The 24,862-nt window shown below is 38.0% G+C and overlaps 1 protein-coding gene and 1 long non-coding RNA gene across 3 annotated transcripts in view; both read left to right on the top strand.

The window, feature by feature from the left end:
- The window catches only part of LOC109054490 (voltage-dependent T-type calcium channel subunit alpha-1I-like), a 52,003-nt gene extending 41,718 nt beyond the window's left edge, over positions 1 to 10,285 (top strand). The window contains exons 24-28 of one of the 2 annotated variants that reach the window (XM_042720360.1): positions 3,548 to 3,694; positions 4,445 to 4,579; positions 5,633 to 5,801; positions 6,838 to 7,073; positions 7,892 to 10,285. In XM_042720360.1, the coding sequence (XP_042576294.1) occupies positions 3,548 to 3,694; positions 4,445 to 4,579; positions 5,633 to 5,801; positions 6,838 to 7,073; positions 7,892 to 8,491 (1,287 nt within the window). In that variant the 3' untranslated portion in view covers positions 8,492 to 10,285. Of the gene's footprint in view, positions 1 to 3,547; positions 3,695 to 4,441; positions 4,580 to 5,632; positions 5,802 to 6,837; positions 7,074 to 7,891 lie in introns of both variants that reach the window. The other variant, XM_042720359.1, reaches the window with a different exon arrangement.
- Positions 10,286 to 20,417: 10,132 nt separating this feature from the next.
- Positions 20,418 to 24,565, top strand: LOC122136881. Its single transcript, XR_006154374.1, has 5 exons — positions 20,418 to 22,477; positions 22,600 to 22,649; positions 22,851 to 22,988; positions 23,225 to 23,272; positions 23,416 to 24,565. It is a non-coding gene; the product is annotated as an uncharacterized LOC122136881 (long non-coding RNA).
- The last annotated feature ends 297 nt before the right edge of the window (positions 24,566 to 24,862 follow it).

Below are 24,862 nucleotides of genomic sequence, written 5' to 3'. Positions count from 1 at the left end.
AACTATGGGGCACCATTGTGCAGCAGCAAGATTCAAAACAAAAACCTCCAGGTTAACCTAAAAAATGTGTGAAAATGTATAGGGCCCCATTCCTATATTTTGCCTGGGGCCCCCAATTCACTTAATCCGCCCTGAAGCTGTCGCAGTGCGGTTATGTACTGAAACTAGCTCCAGTGCTGGTATTTGTTTATTTGAATACTAAGATCCAAAGACACAGATCACAGCCTGCAGGAAGTGATGTCCCATACCTGTCCGGGGTCTCGGCTCGATAGTGACAAACACAAAGGCACAAAGTCGCACACAAACACCACAGACTAGACAGACAGCAGCGGCTTTCCATGCAGTGAGCTCAGTCCTTATCACTACCTGCAGGTTTGGGGCTGAGAGATGGAGAGGAGGAGACAAAGACAGACACAGAGACAGGAAAGAGGTATGCATGACAGTCAGCAGAACAGGAATTGGAAAAACTAGTTTGACTTCAAGCAGAAGCCATGTCAGCAGACTGAAAGCATTTTATCTCCTCAGAGAGAGAGAGAGTAGAACAGAACAAGGTTAGAGACACGAGGAATGCAAATGTGTCATTAATGAGCTTCATTTTTGCTTAAGTGTTTAATTTACAGATGGTCACAGAATGAATTCTGCTGTTTTTATATTGGATGTTAGGATGGATATATACATACATACACACATATATTCCATATAACATGAACCTCCCTACAAAAGCCATAAATATGTTTACTAAACTTGAACTTCTTGGAATCTTATTTTACTCTACTTATACTTATAATAATGATTTTAGATTTTTTGGAATAATATTTAAATTAATTTTGCACTGTTCCTTGTCTTCTACTGTTCTTACTGTATTTATCCAAAGATAAGCTGCTTTGGCAACTGATTTGGCAGTTCAAACCTACTGTTATTTGTTACACCGGTAAGGCTTGCTAAAACTGAGCAGCAGATTGTGAAAGAGAGGTTTACGTCCCGAGTTCGAGCACAGTTCAGTATGTATTTATAACAGAACATATTTTAAATGCAGTGGGAAGTCACCTCCCACTCTAGGCATCTCTTCTGAATTGTGCCTTGCACACTGACACACTGACTGCAGCATTTCTGCTGAACAGCTCTTCTCGTCCTTAAAGCACTTCAGCTTTTCTGGTCACACGGTATGCCATGGCAGATAAAATTAATGAGACATATGACTCAGTCAAATAATCATATCTAATATTCACACTATACTTTAAAAATAAAATTGAAAAAAAAAATTAATAAATACAGCCTTAAAAAACAAATAAATTACATTTTAAAGTATATTCAGATGGAAAATAGGCATCTTGAATTGTTATAATATTTCACAATATTACTATATTACTGTATTTTTTAAGTATCAGGTAAATACAGCCTTAGTGAGCATAAGAGACCTCTTTCAAAAGCATAAAAAGAATGGATGGATGGACAGAACGTGCTACATTTGCTACGTACGCACAGCTAGTGAATGAGACTCAGTCTGCGTTAATGTGTCGGTCTGGGAGGGGAAACAGCGTGTACTGATTAGGTCCCCAGTACCACATCATTTTCCTCATGATCAGCATTGTGCAAAACCGCAGTTATAGTCAGCAGAGGAGAAAGCGCCGAACAGACTAGAGTCAGACTGTGCCTTGTATCGACTTGTATCGAGTTCACCACCGTCTCCGGCTAATTCATCTACCTGTAAAACACAACCTACAGAAAAGTGCAAAACCAGCAGATGCTGCTTTTCTTTGAATTCACACCTGTTCGCACCATGTGTTGAGTGATTTGCCACCGGGAAGCCACCAGAAAGCTCATTAAATGAGATGGTTTGGAGGTGTACATACTCTTGTGCTTAGATTTATGGAGACCTGTGATTTGAGGAGCGCTGAGGTAGCCATATGCTGAGACTCTAATACTACCATATGTTGAAATGTCATTAAAACTACATCCCTGCCAATTATACAGCATTTCCCCGCTCCATCCGGCCGATACAAATTATGACCCACACCGGTGCAGGTGAGACTCTAACACCCATAAATGTGGCACTCGTGCTCAGAGCCATATTGAAAATGATTGTTCTCGCACTACAGGCCGTGACCGTATCGCCCTGTGCATTGGCCGCAACCAGACCCAAGCGGGCCATTATCTCTGTGGGTCATGGCTGGAACCATAAATTGGTCACTTAAACCTCTGGACAACAGAGGTGTACGTGATCCTGTAACACTGGCCACTGCTAGGTGCTAATCTTCAGGGGATAATAGCAGCCTGTGAGTTGGTGTCAGGGCCTTAAGTGTGAAGTCCTGCCGTCAAACTCTTATTAGAAATGCTGAGGTTTGCTGGTGTTTGTAAAAGCTCTTTTGTTAGTCCTGTTTATTGTACATGAGAGGTTGCTTGCTAATAACCAAGTGCACTTTAAATTAGCAGGCAGGCCAGCCTGATCAATTTTCATTTAACTCAAGCTAGTCATTTCAACTTAATTGTTTATTGGTGTAGGAAATCAAAAGTGTTTGGCAGTGACGCAAAGAGCACAATTACCTGGAGAAATAAATGACTGTTATTAGACAACGCTACATTTTGATTGTGTTAGATTGATTCTTCACTTGACTGCTTCCTAAATTGCTCTGTTGGGTAACTGAATATTGAATGGTCAGATCTTTATTCCTTCTCTCAGAAGATTGTTCTGGGATCGTACTTGCACCACATTTACTTCATCTTGATATTAGCATTGAGTGATGTGACATTTATGAGGGAAGCTAAAATAGGCGTTGATTGATGCGACGAAAGGTTTTTATTTACATGTTCAGAGCCCCCCTGAGTTAAGCCAAATTTCAAACATTTTTGAGGTGCCTCAAACGTGTTTTCGAACTTCTATCACTTTGAATTTTTTCCACAAAGGATTTTGCTGAGTGGATACAGTGTGTGTGACTGTAAAATGTGTGTGTATGTGTGTGTGTGTGTGTGTGTGTGTGTGTTTGTGTGTGTGTGTGCAGGTTTAGCCCTCTGCACATCTGCTCTTTGAAGCTCAGCTGCTGTAATACGCCGTCATTAAGACCAGTCCTGTGACAGTGAAGGAGACCCTTTTTCTGACCCTACCCTCTCATTAATGTGTGTGTTTTTTTTTTATTTATAAAAAAAAAAAAAAAAAAGATACACTGCACAGGTGGGTAGGATGTTCTATTTTCTAGTGCAAGGACTATTTCAAAGTGCGCTATCATGGATGCACAATATATTGCACCAGAATGGTTATATTGGCCAATATTACAGTATTTATTTATATAAAAATTAAAAGGATTCAATTTTAGTTAAATTGTTGTTATTTATATTAAATCATAATGTTGCATCCCTTTAATATATACTTCAATTCATCCAAATGTTATAGAAATACAGTTCCTAACTACTCAAACTTAGTGTGCTCCCTCATCATAGATTTTTGGAAAAGTGATCCCAGATCCCCAGTCGTTGTCCCTGCACTTACTTTAGTGAGTTATTGTTAATAACTGTGTGTTATTAACTCTGGTGATATGTGTTTGTATCCCAGGAGAACTTGTGGCTGGACAGTGTATCTCTGCTTATCAAAGATTCGTTTGAAGGGGAGATGCTGATGATTGACAACCTCTCTGGCTCCGTCTTCCATCATTACTCCTCCCCACCTGTCTGCAAGGACTGCAGGACTCATCCGCAAGAGGTACACTAGAGCTGTGTCACTGTTTGCTAATGCACTCTTCAGTTTAAGAAGTCTTAGAAGAAGATAGATAGATAGATAGATAGATAGATAGATAGATAGACAGACAGATAGATAGATAGATAGATAGATAGATAGATAAAAAGATAGATAGATAGAGAGAGAGAGAGAGAGATAGATAGATAGATAGAGAGAGAGAGAGAGAGAGCGAGAGAGAGAGAGAAATTGACTGATGTTATTGTACTATAGCACATTATTTAATGTACACACACAAAATGTCTCAATGCTTGTGTCCCATCAGAGTGACGGACAGGACAGGGGTAGTTCAGGAAAGAAGTAATTCAAGCCATAACCTCCACACCTGTCATCCCGCCATTCTGCCAGGCTGCCAACAATGTCAGTCCATCAGTCTGTTTCCACTCCCCTGTCTCTGCTCTCCATACATCTCTGATTTGCAAGCTCTTCTCTCCCACTCACTCTGTTTGACTCTAAACGTCTCTCTTCTTGAATTAGCCAGATTTCTTCTTTGGAAAGTCATCATCACGTTGTCAGACATAAACCATGCTGTCCACAACAATCCAAAGTCTCTGTTGACAGTTTTATCACTCAAACTCAGTTCAGCACTCTGCAAACTCCACAAAGCTGTTAGATTGCCATATAGTAAAAGTCTGCAGAAATCCTAATAGTGGGGAAGAATTTTAATGATTAAAAACCCTCTCAATTCTCAGTGCTATAAATTCTTGCCCACAGCAGATCCACATGGCTGAACTGGAGCAGGCGTCTCTGAGGTCGGAGCAGCTCTCAGATAAGTCATCCTCACCAGCGCTGCCTGATGACCTCAGCCTGGACGAGCAGAGCGTGTACCAGATGGCTGCCAAAGAGGGCAAGGTGAACTTTCTCTCAGAAAAAGTATTTTGTCATTTTGAATGCTTCACCTCTACAATTATCTTAGCATCTACACTTTGGAATGTTTGAAAATCTGTTTAAAGGTATGCACTCATCAGGATTCTTGCTGATAAAAAAACACACTCTATGACTAATACACACTACCATTTAAACATCTGGGGTCAGAAAGTTTTTTTTAATGTTTTAAAAGAAGTCGCTCACCAAAACTACATTTATTTTATGCAACATACAGTAGTATTGTGAAATAGTATTACAATTTAAAATAAGTGTTTTCTATTTTAATATATTTTAAAATGTAATTTATTACTGTGATGGCAAAGCTGAATTATATTTATTATCAGAGCTGAAAACACTGCAGCTTAATATTTTTGTGGAAACCATGATACATTTAGGATTCTTTGATATACAGAAAGTTCAAAGGACATAATTTATATAAAACATAAATCTTTTGTAACATTATAAATGTTGAATTATTTGGATGTTTTTAAGAGATAGCATTTGAAGCTGATATAATTTTGATGTATTTTTTGTTCTCATGCCCTTAATAGTGGCTCATGCTCAGTAACAGGTGAAAACTCTGCCCCCCTGGAAATGATTTACCTGATGTTTATCTGATGTATAAACTGCTGTAATCCCTTATATCCCAAACAATGATCCTGTTATTATATATAATCAGTGAGAATGACCACAGACTTGCACTAATTAGACTGAAGAAATCAAATAACTATAAGCTGTTAGTCTAAATCCTGCAGTCTCATGGGGCATGTAGCTCCGCTGCTCAACCAGTGTAATTCTTCAGCAGACATAAACATCTCTAGCTATTTGTTAGAGAAAGCCCATAAAGGACAGTATGTGAGGCAGATGGCTCAGATTATCTAGCAGAGCTTAATCGTTCCTTAATCTCTTTAAAACTTATATAGAGATACCCCCAAAACACATAGACCAAAAAAGTTTCTCTTACAAAAAAAAAAATAAGATGTTAGACCTGAAAGTCTCCCCAGGATCCTGAAAGCTCTTGCTAATATTTTTGCTCAGGAAAGGGGTTGTGATGAGTGGCTAAACACTGAAGAACCTGGAGGGAGAGGTCACAGCAGGTTACGGCGACCTTCTCGGGTTCACAGCTCTGGGACAGAGGATGGGGCGGCAGTGAATGGAGGCGGTTCTCAAAGTCCACATCACAACACACCTGCTCATCACAACATAGGTAATGCGACACATCCACAGTACTACAGGAATCATACTGGAGAACAAAGCAAGAAAAAGTTCAGAATAGAAAAATTGTCTCACTCTAAAAAAACAGTTCACATAACCAAAAAAAAGAAAAACATTACACAAAACTCAACAAGTTAAAGGGATAGTTCACCCAAAAATGAAAATTCTGACATTAATTACTCACACTCATGTCATTTCAAACCATTTGTTTATCTTTGGAACACAAATTAATAAAAGCTTTATAAAATTACGGTTGAAACACTGATGTCACATGGACTATTTTAAAGATGTCCTTACTACCTTCCTGGGCCTTAAACTTGGTAGGAACCCTTGCTGTCTATGCAGGATCAGAAATCTCTGATTTCATCAAAAACATCTTAATTTGTGATCCAAAGATGAACGAAGGTCTTATGGGTTTAGAACGACATGAGGGTGAGTAATTAATGACAGAATTTTCATTTTTGGGTAAACTATCTCTTTAAAAATTTTATTTAAACACTACAAAAACAGTTGACCTAACTTAAAAAAGACAACGTAACAACTAACAACTGAAAACTTTGAAAAGACTGTTTAGCATTTATCAATGCAGTTAGCTACAAACCTTGTTGTTTCATCATTTTATTGACATGACCAGGTATTATTTGCCTCTTAAAACTGGAGGCTAACATATTACACACATCTCACAAACGTCAACCAATTAAATAAATTCAGTGAAAATATTAACTCTGAACCATGTGACAGCTAACTAACACTAGCAATACTGAAATCAGCATAAATTAAGCCAGATTTTAAATTCTATTAAATTGTATATATATATTGCATATGCTCTCTATAAATTATTTCAAGCTGCAATTCAAACTCATAACTCAAACCCAAATTTACTTTCATTAAGCAAATTAAATTCAATTTACAATCAAAACCGGAAAAATTATTTCAAGCTGCAATGCATGCTGGGAACTCAAATCTGCGTTCTGTTTGCTACCTCAATTTAAATTCCGTTCAAATTCAGAAACTGAATTTGTGTGCAGGTGGAGTTCCCTGTAGCAGCAGTAATCAGGAGCACCCAGGGCTTTCTGGAGCTTCGAGCCTCTCTACCACTCCCATCCGTCTCCCTGCCGAATTCTTCCACCCAGCTGCAGCGGCCCTCCCCGCACCCCCGAGAGGCCGACCGGGACACAAACCAAGAGGGCTTCGGCTAACTTCCCCAGCCTCATGGGCGTCTCTACGCTCTCCTGGCGCAAACACCAGGCTGCTTACCACACAGGTTTGATCTTACACACATGTACAACTTATGCATTGCGTGTCACTCAACACTTTTACATGGACATCAGTAATCAAATTATTTACCTTATTCTGAATAACACAATATTATGATTAAGGTGTTAACATGAAATGCTTTTAGAATATTCCTTTCATGTTCCCGTTTTACATGGTTATAGTACATAGATCGATTAATGGCACACGTTTTACGCCCCACGTGACGCCATCCAACGTAGTTCGTCTTCATTATGGTACTTTATACAGTTTTGGGTGTTTCATTTTTTATTTTACAAAAGCTTCAAGTGCAGTTAATGTCATGCAATACATGCAAACAGATGATGACAGATACGAATTCTCCAGAAACAGGCTACCCTTTCATTCTGCAACATTTCATTAATGCCGCCTCTACACAGTCGGAGGTACTGTACTGGATGAGAGTACAAAGTATGGACTGGTTGCAGAAAGTTGTTTTAATTAATTTTTTTGTTTGCTGTCAAACGGTTGACCACTGCTGTGTGTATCCTGTCACAAAATGCGACAAAAAGTCCTACACAAAAGTAATAGTGTGATTAAGGTGTGTACTTGTCTATACTGCACTTCGATAATGTGACTAAAATAGGAATACTCCACTTCCTAATTTGATTTGTGTTTACTTCGAGTATGACTTTAGGTGGATTAAGGCAATCAAAAATATCTTGTTTTTATGGTAGATTCTTAATCAGAGAATTTGTCTTAATCGTGTTAATACCGGGAGTATTGTTGTCCATGTTAAACATACTGATTATCCATTCATTGCTAAAAACTCGACCTCTCTGCCCCCAGTATCCATCTCACAGTGACTCCTCCCTGGCTACGGGGAGCTCAGAGAGCAGCCTACTGACCACCATGGAAGAAGGGCTCAGTTTCAACGTATCCACCACCCAGCCGCTGCTGGACACACTCCTCGACGATCGCGCCAGCCTCTCCACGGAGACCCTGAGACCCAGTCCTCCAGCTACCCAGAACCTCCAAACTACGAGGGGACACCAGCGCAGCAAGAGCAGCTGTGAAACGGACATCAGTGCAGGAAGAACTCGGCAAGGCTCCGATGAGGATGTAGGGATGGTACGGTGCAACTCTAACCAGACGTGTGACAGCCAGCAGCTCTCAGAGACACCAAGCAGCCTGTCGCTGACGTCGCTGCTTCTGCCGAGCTCTCTAGCACCCCCGTCTGTGAAAAAGTGCAACAGCACGGGCAGCTTAGACCATGGGACTCTCACAACCCAAGAAAAAGTGTTCATAAAAGAGCCAAAGGGTAAAATCACCAGCCCCTGGAAAGAAAGTAAAGAAGCAAGAAGAAAGAGTCAGTCGGAGGCAGCACAAGGAAAAGACGGGGAAAGTACAAGCCAAATAACAATTGTGGGCTCCAGGAGAAATAGATGAAGCTTTACCTAGTGTTCATATTTCTAAGGCCCACTACTCGATCTCTGTTTTTTTCAGGGAGCAGTTTGACATGTGGCATTCCATCTCAAAGTCTTTCTCTCTCTATCTCCCTGTTTTCATTTGTGACCTGTTACCATTTTGTATTTGCTTGTGGTAAACGTCCGACAGGACTGTAGAGAAACTGGATAGAGAGACCTGAGAGCAGTGTGGCCCCTTGGAGCATGTCTAGACCGAAGGGGACTGTTCAAACAGCTGCCTGAACAATCAGGTCAGGAGATGACATACAGTACAGGCAAAGCTTTCCGTATGCCGGAATGCTGGGAGTTTTCTTAAAAGTTAGTTAAAAAGGAAAAAAAAAAGATAAACCTACAAGTATATATATAGAGGAACTGAAAAGATAAGGAGATACAGTAAAAGAGATTGATTCTCTAAAAGAGGGCATGTTGTGTTAAATGATTTAATGCAGTTCCATTACAATGAAGATTTTAGGATTTTAACTCAGTATACACATACTTTTTACAGGGTTTTCGTTCGTTTGTTATTTTGTTTGTTTGTATTTGTGTTTTACATCATTGAGGAGAAAGAACAACATTCCACATTCTATCTGAAGCAAGGCATTTGTTTTAGAGAGTTAATGGGAGGAAGTCAGACATCTATCTATCTATCTATCTATCTATCTATCTATCTATCTATCTATCTATCCGTCTATCTGTCTGTCTGTCTGTAATTTTATTTATTTATTCAGATTTATTTATTTATTTATTTATTTATTCGGTTTTATTTAAATTATTGTTTATATATTTAATTAAAGGTCAAATGTAGAAATATGTAATCTCCTACCTTTTGCATTAGGAGATGAAGAAAATATGGACACAAGGACAAAGAACAGGCCTCTGCATGAAGGAGTCTCTTTACAACAAAGTTCAATGTAACAACTACTGAAGATGTCAATGCTGGAAGAAAACAGTGTGGTTTTTACTCAGATATTTTTTTATTGATATGCTCTGGATCAAGGAATAGGTGACGCACATTGTTGTGGTCACCGTTCTCCTCCCCACAACCCAAGAACATTTCTCTATGTGACTTTATTCCCTGCAAGTGGCTTCCATTTTTATAATTTTGATTAGGTGGAAGGGACTTTTTGTATGCTCCGGTAAAAAGAACCAAGCAAAGAAACAACAACGAAAAAAAAAAAAAAACATCCTAAGGATTTTAGACTGTGGATTACATGAACTCATGGATGCTGAATACAGCCAGACAAAGGATGATGAACAGGCAATGGGATTTAAACGCTTCTTCAAGAACCCAGGAGCCTCTGCTTTATTTTGGTCCTCGGATGGCATGTCAGATGAGGAAAACACAAGACGGTGATATTTAGCTTTCATTTTGACAAAACTAGGTTGATTGGATTTGCAACTGAATCAAATATTTATACATGAATTTTCTTTAGCATGGTTACTGGATTGCAGTAGGACACCTCTGATTTATTATTCCTCCTCTTTGAAAAAAAAAATGCACTCGTTTGCTCTTTATTTTATCTAGCTTAGACTTGGTCACTGTATTCATGTGCAAATGGAGCAACTCTAGGAATGACACTCCAAATATCTCCAAATATCTTAGTTTAGCCTGCAGTAGTGTTTAGCACCCCTAATGTTTTTGTTTGTTTGTTTGTTTTTGTTTTTTAGAATATTCAGGTGAATATCACATTTAGACTTGACCTGTTGATGAACTTTGATTTGACATTGTTGTTTGATTGGTAGTGACTGTCCATCCATGGCGTCTGGTTCTCTGTACATCCCGGGTTCGCACGGTGGTTGGGGTCGGGGTCCAACTCCGGGATTGTCATTTCATTCATGGAGCCACTGTTTTGAAATGAGGAACACCTAAGTATTAAAGTTAAATCAGCAAAACACAATAACAAAGGGCTTACTTGGTTTCCAAGGTGTTCTTGGATCTCACCAGACAATTTTTGCTAATAGTGCGCAAGACTTCAAAGGTTAGTCTGACACTACAGCAATAAAGAGTAGCTTTGTGTGCCCCAAATATACATAATGATGTCAACATCTTTTTTCCTTTTCAAGTAGATTATTTACCCTTGTTTACTAAGGAACAAAACCTGCATGACGTGAGGGCTTATCACATTACATAACCATTCGGGAATTGAGAATAGATGGGCTGCCAATGGTTCAGATGAACAAATGAAGTCATTTCGAACTCAGGGCATTGGAAAATACCACTACTGAACGCTCTGTTTCCTCAGGGAGACAGACGGCTGGAAAAAGGAGGACTGTATGTTAAATGTTAATGTTCATTTGATTTGACTTTGCATTTAATGCTCTAATAAGTTTGCGTCAGTGCATCGCCATTATAGCAGGATACGAGTGGAGGCCAGTTAAGTAAACTGAAAGCTAAGTCATAGCCATCACTGTATAGTCTGAAAGTGTGTGTAGCTAAAAGAAAAATCTGACAATGCATCTAAGGACGGATGCATATATTAGGTGTATGTATGTCTGGAGTGATAGGTGAGATTTTATACAAAACTCGATGTGTCTTGTCACTGGGTTGAACATATGTGCATATCTTTTTATATATTAAATTGCATGTGTGCTACAAACAGTGACGAAGATACATGCATTTTAGAGTGGTTGAGGCTTAGGTTTTATTATTTTTCCCCTCACCTTGAGGTCTTCCTGAAACTCTGTCAATGTAAACTTAATTTCCTTTTGATTTATTGATGAGACTACATTTCCCATGAGACAGCTGTGGTCATGTGCAATTTGGGTTTGTACTGTCCGCTAACTTAGATGGACAGTTCTGATCCTCGAATCTAATTGGCTGTGCAGCGCTCAGAGAGTGCTGATATATCGCCTTTAGGACTACATTTTCACTGTTGGAATGACGGGTGTGTGTGAGAGCGGTATGGAGTAAAAAGTGGGATTGGTTTGTTTTGTGTGAGCAGGGAGCGGGAAATGCATAAAAAAAAAAAAAAAAAAAAAACTCCCAAAAACCTAAAAAAAAAACCCTGGCTTGATTGCAGTGCGCTTTGCAGTCACTCCATTCTGTTCACATTCTCTCTTCTGTTGTATGTATGTTGGTTGGCAACACACAATGCTTGATGACTGGGCTTTTTTGGAAGTATTTTATACTGTAAAAAATATGTATATATTATCAAATAAAATAAAAAACCTTGATATTAAAGGGATAGTCCAGCCAAAAATGAAAATTCTGTCATACATGACTTCTCATTTTAAATCTGTATGAGTTGCTTTCTTCTGTGGAATGCAAAAGAAGATATTTTGAAAAATATTTCTTTCATTGTCCATACAATGAAACTCAATGGGGTTTCATGTTGACTCTGGAAATAAAAATCCCATTGATTATCTCCATAGGGGTATTCCGACTGATTTATTTAATATTCCTGCCTTAAAACAGACAAGCCTACATAAATTGTTATGAAAAAATATTTAAACAACAATAAGTGGTATTCCGACTGATTTATTTAATATTCCTGCCTAACAGCATAAATTGTGAGGAAAAAATATTTAGACATTAAGTACTGTGAATACTTAAATATTTGTATATATTTTGCAGTAACCATAAAATATGTTGTTTCTATATACAATCAACATGTCAACAGTCAATAGTTTTATATTTAACTGTTGTTTTTATTTCAGTCATGTCATTCACAATGCTTTATGGGATTGTAGTTCTTTTGCTCTCTGAAGTTGTTACACCTTTGTCTTTTTGTCTGATTTTCTGATACATTTTTGCTTCAAAATAACGTTTGTCATGTTGTGATTTAACTCGTAGATGTTTGGTTTAGTTCTTGGCTATTAACTGTTTACTGGGGATGTTTTAAAAATCCCTATGGAAAAATGAATGAGAAAGATACTTTCAGAACCAAGGCTCCTGAAAAAGTGGGCAAACATTTTTGCACTCAATTGGCTTTTAAATGACCTTGTGTTGTGAATGATGACAGACTTCTCATTTTTTGGTCAGCTATACCTTTAATTTCTTTGGCTGATATTCAGTGCAGCATGCTTATGTGACATTGCTTAATTTGGATATTCATACGTAAAATTAATTGGTTTGACCCTCTAAAAGAAGCAATAAACTCCATGTAGCATGACCCTTGGGAAAATGATGGGTTGACAAAGACTGGAGAGGATCTGACAGTAGACACGCTACTAGTGCTTTGGCATGCTTGTGTGGTCGCTCAAAAAGCTCTGAAGCGGAAACTCAAGGGAGAAGTGTTGTTCCCACACCTAAACCATCTCTCCCCTCCAGCTATCTGTCCTTTAAATGTCAGCTGCTCTGCTGTCCCATGTCCTGACCACTCGCTCGTAGGGCCGTGGTGTCGCCCGCCTCGGGAACCACTGTACAAATCAAGTCAAAATATTTCATTTTATCACGTGAAATGAAGGGGTGATCTTTGGCTGAGCAGTAAATTGCCTTCTGAAACGGTATCATTTCTGTAACTGCAGTTTTTGTCTTTTACGTTGGTGTCTGGGAAGTTCTGGAGGTCATATGCTTAATATTTGACTCATATGCGCTCTTATCTAATCATTACAGCTTCGGAGAGTGTCGGTTAGATGTATGGAGAACCTCTGACATCAGTGTTTTATCTAGAGGTTGAGTAATTACCCCCCCATCTGACTGAAAAAAAAAGCGATAATCGCTACAGAAGTCATACGGGTAAAATAGAGGTGATGCTCCCACTTAATGACAAAAAATTATCTTCCGTAATGACCAGGGCACCTCTAAGAGGACAATGAGATGGATACCCTTGTGTCGTATTGCATTGCCTTGAATGTGTCATTATCTGTACCTTTCCGTTTCTGAAATGAAAGGAAAGAAAAATGAAATGGTTAAAGTTACTTCTAGGTGTTATAATTTTGGACTAAATTGCAGCTTGTGAAATCTCAAGTGTAGCTCTGAGTAGGTTTGTTTGAGTCTCTCTCTTTTCCCTCTCTCATTTGGTTTGTTTGGCAATCACTAAATCAAGGCACTAGCTCTCCATCATCACGGAGCACTGCACTTCACATACCTGAAATATGATAGCCTACTCACACATACACACAAACAACAGTTTCATCAAGGTGACACAAAGCAAATCGCTTCTGACATTCTGCTCGCATTTGGTTACTTAAGCTCCACCCCATTTAATGCCGATAAGGGAAAAAATGAGGGGAAAAATGAGATAAAAGACTAAAACACCATAAACATCCAGTGACAACAGGAACAAAGGCTGAGAGTTATCTGATGTACCTGTCAATCTGCCCCATTAGAAGCAATGCTGATACCTTCAGTACACTCTACAGCAGTGCCTCTCAGCTGGTGGCCTGCAGCATCTTGGTAGAAGGTAGTTGATGTTGAGAGCCTTGAGCATGAAACCATAGAATTGTAACCAAGATTGTCAGTTTTCTATGCCAATTTTAACTAACGTTAAATATTGTGCATATTATTAAACGTATGCCATATCTGCAAAAAGTAAACTTGGATAGTGTTTAGGACCCCATTGGCCACAAAATTACATATTGATTTAATGTAATCTTTAATATTACACTGTTCTGTAGACAGCCATGTGTTACGAAGTTAAGTGAGAGAAGACAGACTGCTGGTACTTTTTTTGTTGTGTGCAGACGTGTTTTGGGTCAGTTTATAGTAATAGACGAATTTGGAGCTTTTTGTTTTGTTTTATTCCCATCAGGCACAGGAAATGTTCAGCTGTTTCCCAGTAGAGGTTATATTACTATGCATCATTTTGCATATAACATGAATTTGCTTGCTTGCATGTCCTTTCCTAGTCCTGAATCATACATTTACCATTAATATTCATGTTTCTGAGAGCTTTACTAATGTGAGTTCAGCTTCAGTTCATTGAATTCACTGGTTGACTTTGCCTATTATGCGTATGTTTATGTATGTTTAATAGACAGCTGATGGCAATGATAATTCATTCGTTGTCTCAGCGATTATGGATCCCCTTTTGATCCTGATTTAAAAATACAAACTGTTAGAAAAAGAACAGTAGAAACTTTAGGAATTGTAAAATAAATGTCATATCCTGAATCGAGACAGCAGGTGTTTGGGTTGAAATCCTTGCCCCAGAACCCTGCTTGGAAACAAGAGAGATCTTTTTTGGGGGCCTGAGACTGATGATGATTCTTATTTGCGATGACGGCAACATAATTTCTTGTTTGGGTGCGGCAGGCCTGCTACTGTCTGGGCTTGTCTGCGAGCGCTACGACAGGCTTATGAAGTGTCAAATCTTTGTTATTAAGTTTACCCAGGCTCACCTTGCCTGTGATTGAATTATGGCCCAATAGTAGGCATCTAAATTAGGGGACCACTAAAATGTGCAGTTTATTGTTTCAGTGTTCATTTCAAAAATTTAAATGAAAAATCCTTCAAACAGTGCACTGAAGATTTCACTAGACTTTAGTTGATGCTTATGTTAACTAGTATGTTGCTGTTTTGGTGCAGAAAAGGAAAAAACTTCTAAAAAACTCTGACCTGATTAAAAGTCAGTTTTTATTTTTCTTATGGCTGCCATGTAAGTCTTTGTTAAAAATGATTTTGAATAGACTTCAAAACTGTTTCTTTCCATATAAAGATATTGAAAGATTAGGAAAAGTTTTGAAATACAGTAGTTGCTTGATGTTTTCTGTAAAAATATTTACAGATTTTTTTCCCCCAGACTGAACGGAGCAATGTAAACAATATATTTCAGAGCATGAGTATTTATTTATAAGTTATAAGGTTTACGTTAGTTCACAGATGTCTGCTGAGTGTATTGCACAAGCTCGATGAGAGAACTAACAATGTTTATTTCCAGCATGTTATGTCTGTTTGTTTATTTATGCTGTATTGACATTAATTAAGCGAGTGTCTATATCCTCCAGGCACATTTGGCTCATTTTCATGTCTTTTCATGCACTTAATTATTTACAGGTACAATGTAATTCATACATTTCAAAGTCGTCATTAGTCGTGCATGTTTGTTATTTATTTTAACAAACACGATCTTGTTTTTATCAAGCAAAACATGTGGAATTCTGACTGTAAGCTCAAGGCTCCATTTCCAGAGCTTAATTTCATTTTGCAGGAATGGATTGAGCATGTTGCTCTGAAAAAACAAAAACAAAAAACCAAAAGACAAACCTGCAGTCCAAAACATTCTTACTAAATAACTGCACCAAGTGCTCTGTGGAAATCCAAATAAGCTTTAGCATTATAGGGAACAATACATTATATATGCAGGGCTCTCAGTGAATTTGCGGAGCAAGCATTCTTAACTTCTGCTTCCTGCTTGGAACAAGGTAAAACATTTTCCACTTAAATGTTACAAGATCTTATTTTAAAGCCAAGGTCTTAGAAAGCACAGACTCTGTCTGGCCATTGGTTATTATCAGTGTTAAGGACCATGAAAAATCCTAGCCTGCCAAGCTGAAAGCGAATCATTGGAAGTAGTTGACCTAAAGAACTAGAAAATGTGGCTGCTGTCACACTCCATTGGACTTTTGTTGTGTTTTCATTCCTCATGGGTTCTGTGTGACCAAGTTTTCCCTCATGTCTGATTATTATCATTTGGATCAGGTGTGTGTCATTAATTACCCTCATCAGCCCTCCTATTTAAGTTCAGTTCACTGTTTGTCGTCTGGTTTACTACATCCCTTTGTGACAGTTTGCTCATCATCAGCGTCTTCTTTGTTCGCAGCATTCCACTGTGGTGTGACAGCTGCACTATAATCTGCACCATATTGTTGCTAGCACAAATGAGGAGTTTTTAATTAATATCTCAGTTAAGGTGACATTATCGGTCTTGAACAGGTACATGTAGACTATAAAATACACCCAGATTTAAATAAGCGAATCAACAACAGTAAAGAGGGTATCAGCATTTTTTGTTTACGTCCAAACGAATCGATTCTTTCAAATGAGTCAGACTCTACAATGTTATGTGAGAAAGGACAGGATGTCAGTACATTTCTTTATTACCAATTGCAGTAGCTTTTGATAGTTTAAGCAGGAAAGCAAACTAATTTGAAACAGCTGTTTTGTGCCACTACTAAAATTAAAAATGTTATTAAATTAGTTGCATCCCTGCTTTAAGGGATGCTTCTCCTCAACCCTGGTGGTTACAGTCCCAGAACAGAAGTGTTCAATGATAATTGCATCCTAATGTAATGACGCAATCACTTCAATATTGTCACAAGTGGCTGCATTCATGATTAATTTAGATTTTTATTACAGCGCAATGGACTAAAAGGCTGTTCATTTGTCTAGTTGAATGTTATGTAATGGTTTAACATGAAGCATGGTCCTTGCGCAGCAGGTAAAGCCTCTACTGTTCCTCTTTGTCCTTGTTCTGCTTCATTTAAGTGGCCATTTGTTTGCGTTCATGCAGTATATTAACTTGATAAAAAAATTAAAAAAAAAACCTCCTCCAGTTTTCTATTAGAATGTGAAGTGCTAATATTGGAAAGAGATTACTCAAAGACTGTTTTGCCCGGGTTGACATTAATACAGCGGCAGCAGTGTTAGCCGCTGAGAGACAAAAAATCACTAGCAATTTATTCCTGATGTGTCATGTTCTTTATAGCAATTATGATGCTGGCCTATTGTGTGAAGAATAAAGGAGATGCAAAGATAGCATTTGCCGTTTTTCATCAACCCCGTGCACAGCTCCTGATCTGTCACAACAAAATGCTCTCTCTCACCCACTGCTCTCCATATGTCTTTCTCTCTTTCTTCCATCCTTGTAAACGTTGAGCTGCACGTGCTTCGGCATGCCTCTAGAAGATTCGACTTGTGCACGGTGCGTGACTGCAAGTTCACACTAGGTTATGGCTCTTGGGACTGTATTACATATTTATCATGGCAATTAGGAGACTTGTTCACTAAGGGCCATTAAAAAACGAAAGTGCCCCTGCGCATTGATGCAGTCTGTGCTCGCCGCTCGTTCTCAAAGCCGATTATCAATGGCTGTGGCTTTTGTGTGTACACGAGAGATGCTCAAACTCTCCATTACAGCCACCATCTCTGCACTATATGGCCCCAACAAGGGCTCTGCCACTCCCTTTCACTGTACCACTCTGCTTTCATAGAAAATAGCAGCTCGCCGAGAGAGAAATAAAGAGAGAGTGTTCTGAAAAGCTGTGATAAGGGTTCAGCAGGCGCATACACACCAGCCCACAGACATCTACAAACCAAGGTTGAAAATAGTCCTTGTTTGTCTGGGTGACATATGTTGTATAGCCCCGGGCTCCAGGAAACCGGTCCGAAGCCAGCACCTCCAGCACAGGATGTTACTATAGTGCACGTTACTATGATTCTCTTAGTCATTCATGAAGAGAGAAACCAAAGTGTCTGGCTATGAAATCTCTATACAGCTACAAATTGCTGAATGCTGTGTAAGAGGAGATGTGGGACTTGTTTGGAGGCCCAGAAGGCTGGGCGGATGGGTAGACTCTGGGCCCCTGCTCCGCATTCACAATTGCATGGTCCCAGCCGTGCATGAATGAATGGATAGATGCATTAGCATCTCTTCACATCAGTCCTCTGATGTCTCCCACACTTTGATGTTTGAAAAGATGGACAGAAAGAAGAGGGAAAGGAAAGAGAGATGGCAGAGGATGAGAGAGCGGGATAAAAGCCAACGCTTGAGAAAGAGAGAGAAAGATGGATCATTTGGGATTTTTACATTTGTCTTTGCATGGGTTTTGTGTTGCATCGTCTAAGAATTTAATCATTGCATAGAAAATGGAAGTGGGAAACAGCTCTTTTGGACATGTCTTACTATTCTTTATCTGGTCCACAAAACTAGTCTAAATGATTTATTCACTCACTGATTCAATGGAAATTTGGCAACCTAAATTTCAGTCTGTTTCTCACCCAAATCAGTCATATTGCATTGCACATGAGCTATATGGACCACTTTGATGGTGATTTTTATGATACTTATGTTTTGAAGCTTGAAAGCTCTAGTCACCATTTATTGTAATTGCATGGATTTTTTTTTCTTTCTTTTTTTTTGTGTGTTACACAGAATAAAGAAAGTTATACAGGTTTGGAACTGTGTGAATCTGAGAAAATAATTTCTTTAATGCCCATGATTTTGGAATTACAAGTACAAATGGGTGTTGTTTGTTTGTTTTTTTGACCATTTAGTTTATTTGAGCGGCAGCAGAGAGAGATGAATGGTATCATTATCAGTTGTTTGAACTGTTAGAAGCACAGCCTTATGTCATGTTTCCACATTTGTTAACGTACAAAGCCCTTTATTTCAGCAGTCTGATGCAGCGATTGAGTCATTAGAGATCCACCGGGGGATTTGAGAAAGAGGGGCCATCATACTCTGTCTGGACTTGGTAGCACATATAGACCACTACCTTCTTCACGGTGTGTTTACACAGCAGCTGATGTAGAGGCAAATCAAATGGATCTCAGATGGTGTGAGCTGGATGAGAGTGAGGAATAGGACTACAGTAGATGGGTTTGAGCATCACAGATACAGATACCTCAGATGATGAGAGCTCTTCAGAGGAAAGGAGAGGTGGAATGGGGAAATGAAATATTTTAAGCTTATTATGGTTGTGTGATGTGTCCCATGACTTATGGGTCTGTGGAATAGAAAATCTAGAAGGTGTCTTGTATTTGTAAAGCGTATAGTGTATAAAGATTGAGAGCACAGAATATAATGGAAGACATAAATTTGTGCAGGATCATTTGAGGACAAGGTTGATACGCTATTTAAGGGTGCTTAAACTTCACAAATGATTAAGCTTTCATGAGTGGGAGGTACTTCCTATGAGCAAGCCCAATCAGCAGAGCTGTCACTCAGAATCACTGGGGGTGTGGCATTACTCACCGCTACTTCTCTGGCTTTCTGCTGCAATTTGACTGATTTTATCATGTTGAGAGCCTGTTTCTATGAAAGACTTTATGAATATATATATAAATATATATTAATATATGTATACATAACACTTTATTTTTGCTTTCTTTGTACTATATTGTCAAAATGGATTGATTGCTTTATTTTGTTGATTCTGTTCATATAAAAACCAAACAAAACGTTGTGCAATAATGAACAATGAAGAAAAAATGTACCTTGTAATTTAGTGTATATATTTATTTCAGCCTGGTGGCAATAAAGAGGTGTGACTTCTAAAAAGATTTGACTGAGAACGGAGACTGAGGTGTCCTCTCTCACCTTTGTACATTCACCACCGGTCCTGCTTAAGATTTCATTGTAAAATGTATTGTATGAAATAAAATTTAAGATATTGAGACTTTATGAAAACATTGGCTCATGTATTATTATTTGAATTAATTTTGGTTGTATGAATTTGATGCTCCTCAGTTCATGATGGTGCTTTAGGTCTCTCCTTTTTTCTAATAGAATCTCAAGGCCTCATTAATGCACAATGACCATGTTTTGCTTCGCCAGGCGAAATAGAGGCAGCAGTTTGTGTTTGGTGATTTCTTCCTCCTTTTTTGGTGGATTTTGAATCCATTTTCTGTCACAGATGTTCATTTGTGTGCATGCCAGATCTACTCCTACAATATTTGCTCAAAGCTAAATTGTTGAACACCCCTTTTACCCATCAAGCTATTGAGTCTTAGTCTCAGGAGTAAAATAACATCCCAGACACACTCGACTTCCCACTGTCTTTTAATAACACGGATTAAAGGACTGTTATTGACAGACTGATGTCAAATTTCAAGGGTCAAGGCAACAGAGAGTCTTCTGCTTTCTAAATAACACTGAGTTGTCTTTAATTAAATGTTAACAATGATGATATTGCTTGTGCTTGAAGCCTGATTTTGGTCTTAATAGCTTTGAAACACAAAATAATTTGATGTTAATCAGAAATATTAGCATGTGTTTCTAAAGATTTTGTCAGGGATCAATGTGCTGGTTTCAGGCAAAAATATTTAATCAACCAACAACATTTTAAGTATTGGGAAACTGATTTACTTTTTACGGTATATTTAATTTTTTTTGTACAAAGCTTTATGTGTCCTTGCATGAACTTTTGCATTTCACACAAATATAAATAGGAAAAAACATTCGTACACATTCTTAACACTCTAATGCACCACAGGACTTTCCCAGGCAAACAGTAAGTAAAAGTCAATCACTTTGCACCTTTAAATCAGTTGGCATCAGTAAACACACAATGAAATGTCACAGCAATGACCAGTGGCACTAGTAACACCAAAGTCAACGTTCGACTCCCAGGGGACACAAATACTGCTAAAGTTTATACCCCAAATCCACTTCAAGTAACTTTGGATAAAAGCATCTGCTAAATGAATAAATTTAAATGAAATCTGCTTTATCCACAGGAGCTGAAATTATGTAAACAAGGCTTCAAATGCCTTCTCTATCATGAAATCGTGTAATATACACATTTTAGCATCCAGAATAAATCAAATAAACACAAGCGATAACTTGCATACTCTACCCACGTCATGTTTCGTATCTCTGCCTCGTTTTAACAGCTAATGATTGTCCCCTGAGGGCTAATGCTTCAAAGATTTCATGGAGCTTTATGTAAATGTACACCATACAACCACAATGAGGAACGTCAGGATGACAAGAAGGATATTTTACATGCCACGTGAGATTTCATAACTGAATATTTTTCAGAGTGCATGTGGTGGTGGACTTTTTTTTTTCTAAAGCATACTTTTGGATCATCATCTTGCTGGTTTTGTAATTGGAGATAATTAAGGAACTGATAACAGTATAGTTGCCTGAAGCACACCCTGCCTCATTCTCCAATATGAGTGCCTTTGTAATTGATACTGTCAATTACTTTCAGCTGCACTGGTGTGAAACGAGGCTTTTAAAAGCCATTGGATTGTGGCATTTTCCTGGTCCTTTAATTCCCTTTTCTTTCCGTTGTAGTTGTTTTCTCTTTGATTTGTTCCCTGACACGCCTCTTACATGTAATGTGTTTGTCGGAGATGTAGCTCTCTTGTGGGTCTCTCACCAGAAAGAAATAAGTTATTTATAGTTTATTTTCTCTTCAGTTTTGTTGTGGCTGGCTAGAAAAACCTTTTGTTCAGAGGTTCTCATCTGGCTCTACTTCCAGTAGTGACCAAATAGATAACTCATACCGTACAAAATGTCAACAAAACCCACTTAAAATCAAAAGTTGACATTTTGAAATATTAACTGATTGATGTTTAAATAATAATATTAAAAAATATATTTTTATATTTGTTATTATAAATGCTAGACATTTTAATATTAATATTGCTATATAATTATATTGTAGTTTTAATAATTTACTCTTTTGAAAATGTATTAATGTTAAATGGAATTTACTATTTTTGCCCAGTATGTAAGCTTATTATGAAAGGTTTAATTGGAGAATTTACACTTATGTATAAACAACCGCAGTTGTATGATTAATCATCCTAACACTTCAAATAAGCACTAGTTCAAAATTTGTGTTAGGATTAGCTGTATTTCTAAGTCACAAACAAATTTACACCAGAACTGCATACTTTTTTTTATTTTTTTGGATGCATGATCTAGTTAATTGTATTTAGTTTTCTGTCCTCGTTATACATGGGTCCATGGTTGGTTGCATTTTATTGATAGCTTTAGTAATACTGAGAACCACTGCTTTAGTTGATTCAAATATTGTTTGCTTAAAGTGATGAGAAAGGTTAATTATTTGCAGTCCTATCCTGACTGAATGGGAATGAACATAATTACTTCTGGGCAAAATTATTTTTTTTCTGGCAAACATACACATTCAGGCACACTGTCTATGATATCAGTATTGTATGGGCTGCAGGTGTGTGATTCCTGTGTAGTATCACAGTGTTAAATCCATAAGCCCTGATCAGTGTGAAGTCTTTTGATTCAGCGCAGCAGTGCTCCATTTTGCCCCAAACAGGAACATCTGATCCCTCTTTCTGCTGGAACGGCACATGGACCCGCAGCCAGATCATCTGTCTGTCAGTGTGCATCAGATCTTTTCTAGCTGGAACATCATTCTTTTTTATTAAAATTTGAGATCTGCACTTGTATATGTTTGACTGTGCACCATTAGTTTTCTGACTTGTGTTTTCTCCCCCAGCCTTTATCATCTACTTGAGTCTGACTTTTCAGGATTCTCTGTCCACTAAGGTAATGTGTGTTGATTGGAGGATCTCCAGTAAATTGAAATGTGATTGCTGTAGCATAGCGAGATGACACTCATCTGCCAAGTGCAGATGAGTGTCATTACAGCTTTATGCTTAGAGCCAAGCATACACACAAGTGCACACATTCTCTATCCTACATGTTTAGATGTCCAACTATGTTTCTTCCTTCTGTTTTACTCCACAGGACATAATCCATGTGTATCGGTTTATCTCCATCTAGCTTACTCCTCACCGGTACAACGTTCAGCCAGATCTCGCCAAGAACCCAGGAAAGATGTGAAGTATCACAGACTGGATACTTGAAAATGAGAGAAGAAGCTCTGTAAGTGCTCTACTGCCTGGCGATAGGCCGGGAGAACCGGTCTGCACGTCAGGGATTAGGATTGCACATTGCATATGCTGTCATAGAAAAGATTTATTATCTAAAATACAGAGTCTTGTGAAAATTAAATTCATAATTAAATATATAGAGAATACTGTATTTGCAAGCATGTCTTTAAAGTATGTCAACAAAGGCAGCTTTTCCTCCATACACTGCTCTTTTCATCTGTTTTGAAGGTACCTTCACTCCCAATCCTGAACAAAAATCCAGTCTAGCTTGATTAGGTAAGGTTGAGCCACTCTCATATTGTGCATGGAAAAACTCCTTAGAGATTCATTTTTGTGTGTGTTGAAATGGTTTACATGGTTAAGTTAATTTTGCATAGTTTGTATTTAACAGTAGTATTTTTTTTTCTTGTTATGCCCAGATGAAATCCAAATTGTGTCTGTTTTTCCATTTGAAGAAACAACCATACTCTTCTGTGTCCATTTTAGTGTGCCTTCTCTCCAGTGATTTATTAAAGCTCTTGCTCAAAAGCTCATTAACTGACACAGTCATGCAAAACATGATTTTAAAATGCATTTTATTTCATATTATTTTCTTAGCAATACATTTATAATGCCAGTAACTTAATGTACTTTGATTCAGGAACTGTAATCAAATTACATTTAAATTGTAATGTAATACATTAATGTGTTATTGCAAAAGTAACTAGAAAACAGGAACACGCATTCAGTACTTTGTAACACATTATACCCAACTCTGATAAAGACACACAATGTAAAATACTTACATATGATAAGAAAAAGTGGGGTCCTAAAATCTCGCACCATATGAAAAATGCTTGTTTTGTTTTTCTTTTTACTTTCTAGTATAATACAATAAAATATTGTTTAATTACAAACTTTGTTGCCTGCATGCATTTGAGAAGAATGTTTAATATAATAATTTGCATGAATTAGTTGGTATGTCCCCCTTTTGCAATTTCAAAAGTGTGCTTCATTTTCTCAACAAAAACTGTAAGCTTGTACTGCTCAAGCAGTACAAAATAAGTAAAATAAACTAAACAAATAATAGTACAAATAAAATGTGCATGATCTTATTTATTTCCAGGTTTAAACAGAAAAACTTCCCAGGTGTTCAGTGTGGTCTCAGGCTTTTAAACCCTCCATCAGTGCATGGTGTATGTACTGTAGTAACCAGTAAATTGTTGGTTCTACCCTCATAAGGAGGGAGACATGAGTCATCACCATCTTGCCCTTGAGCATGACACTTAACCTTTTTCCAAGGGACTGTCTCTGCAATCAGTTCATGTCTTTCTGTAGTGATATTATATGAAAGTCCAGGAGATTCTATTCCATATAGAGAACTGAGTGAGTTTTAACAGAGAATGGAGGAGAACCAGATGGAAGCAGCAGGGTCCATTAGTCTTCCTGGCATCTCAATTATCACATCTCCTCAAAGGTCACGATGATGACTCCTGCCCTCATGACAGTTAATGCGCTGACCCTAGGTCAGATCTCAGAGACTTGTGATGGACTGCACACCCACACATCATCTGCTTTCATTCATTCCTTCCCCTTCTGTTTCCCTTTTTCCAAACCTTTTGTTTCCCTCTTATGAAGGTTCATGTTAGTATTGAGTTTGATTGAGAAGCTGCTCATGTATCGATTTCAATGTGTATATTTTAGATTCAGAAACATCTTGCATACTTAAGACAATTTAACTTCAAGTTCTGTTGAGATTGACTTTACTGGGAAATTAACCTCTAACAAATCACATTGTAAAACCCAGTCTGATAGTATCAGCATATGAAAATTAATTGCATTTATTCATGTTTTATATCTGTGGTCTCTGAAAACCCAAACACTCCA

Source organism: Cyprinus carpio, chromosome B3 (assembly GCF_018340385.1).
Source record: "Cyprinus carpio isolate SPL01 chromosome B3, ASM1834038v1, whole genome shotgun sequence".
Taxonomy (NCBI): domain Eukaryota; kingdom Metazoa; phylum Chordata; class Actinopteri; order Cypriniformes; family Cyprinidae; genus Cyprinus; species Cyprinus carpio.
This window is presented reverse-complemented; position numbering and strand designations above follow the sequence as displayed.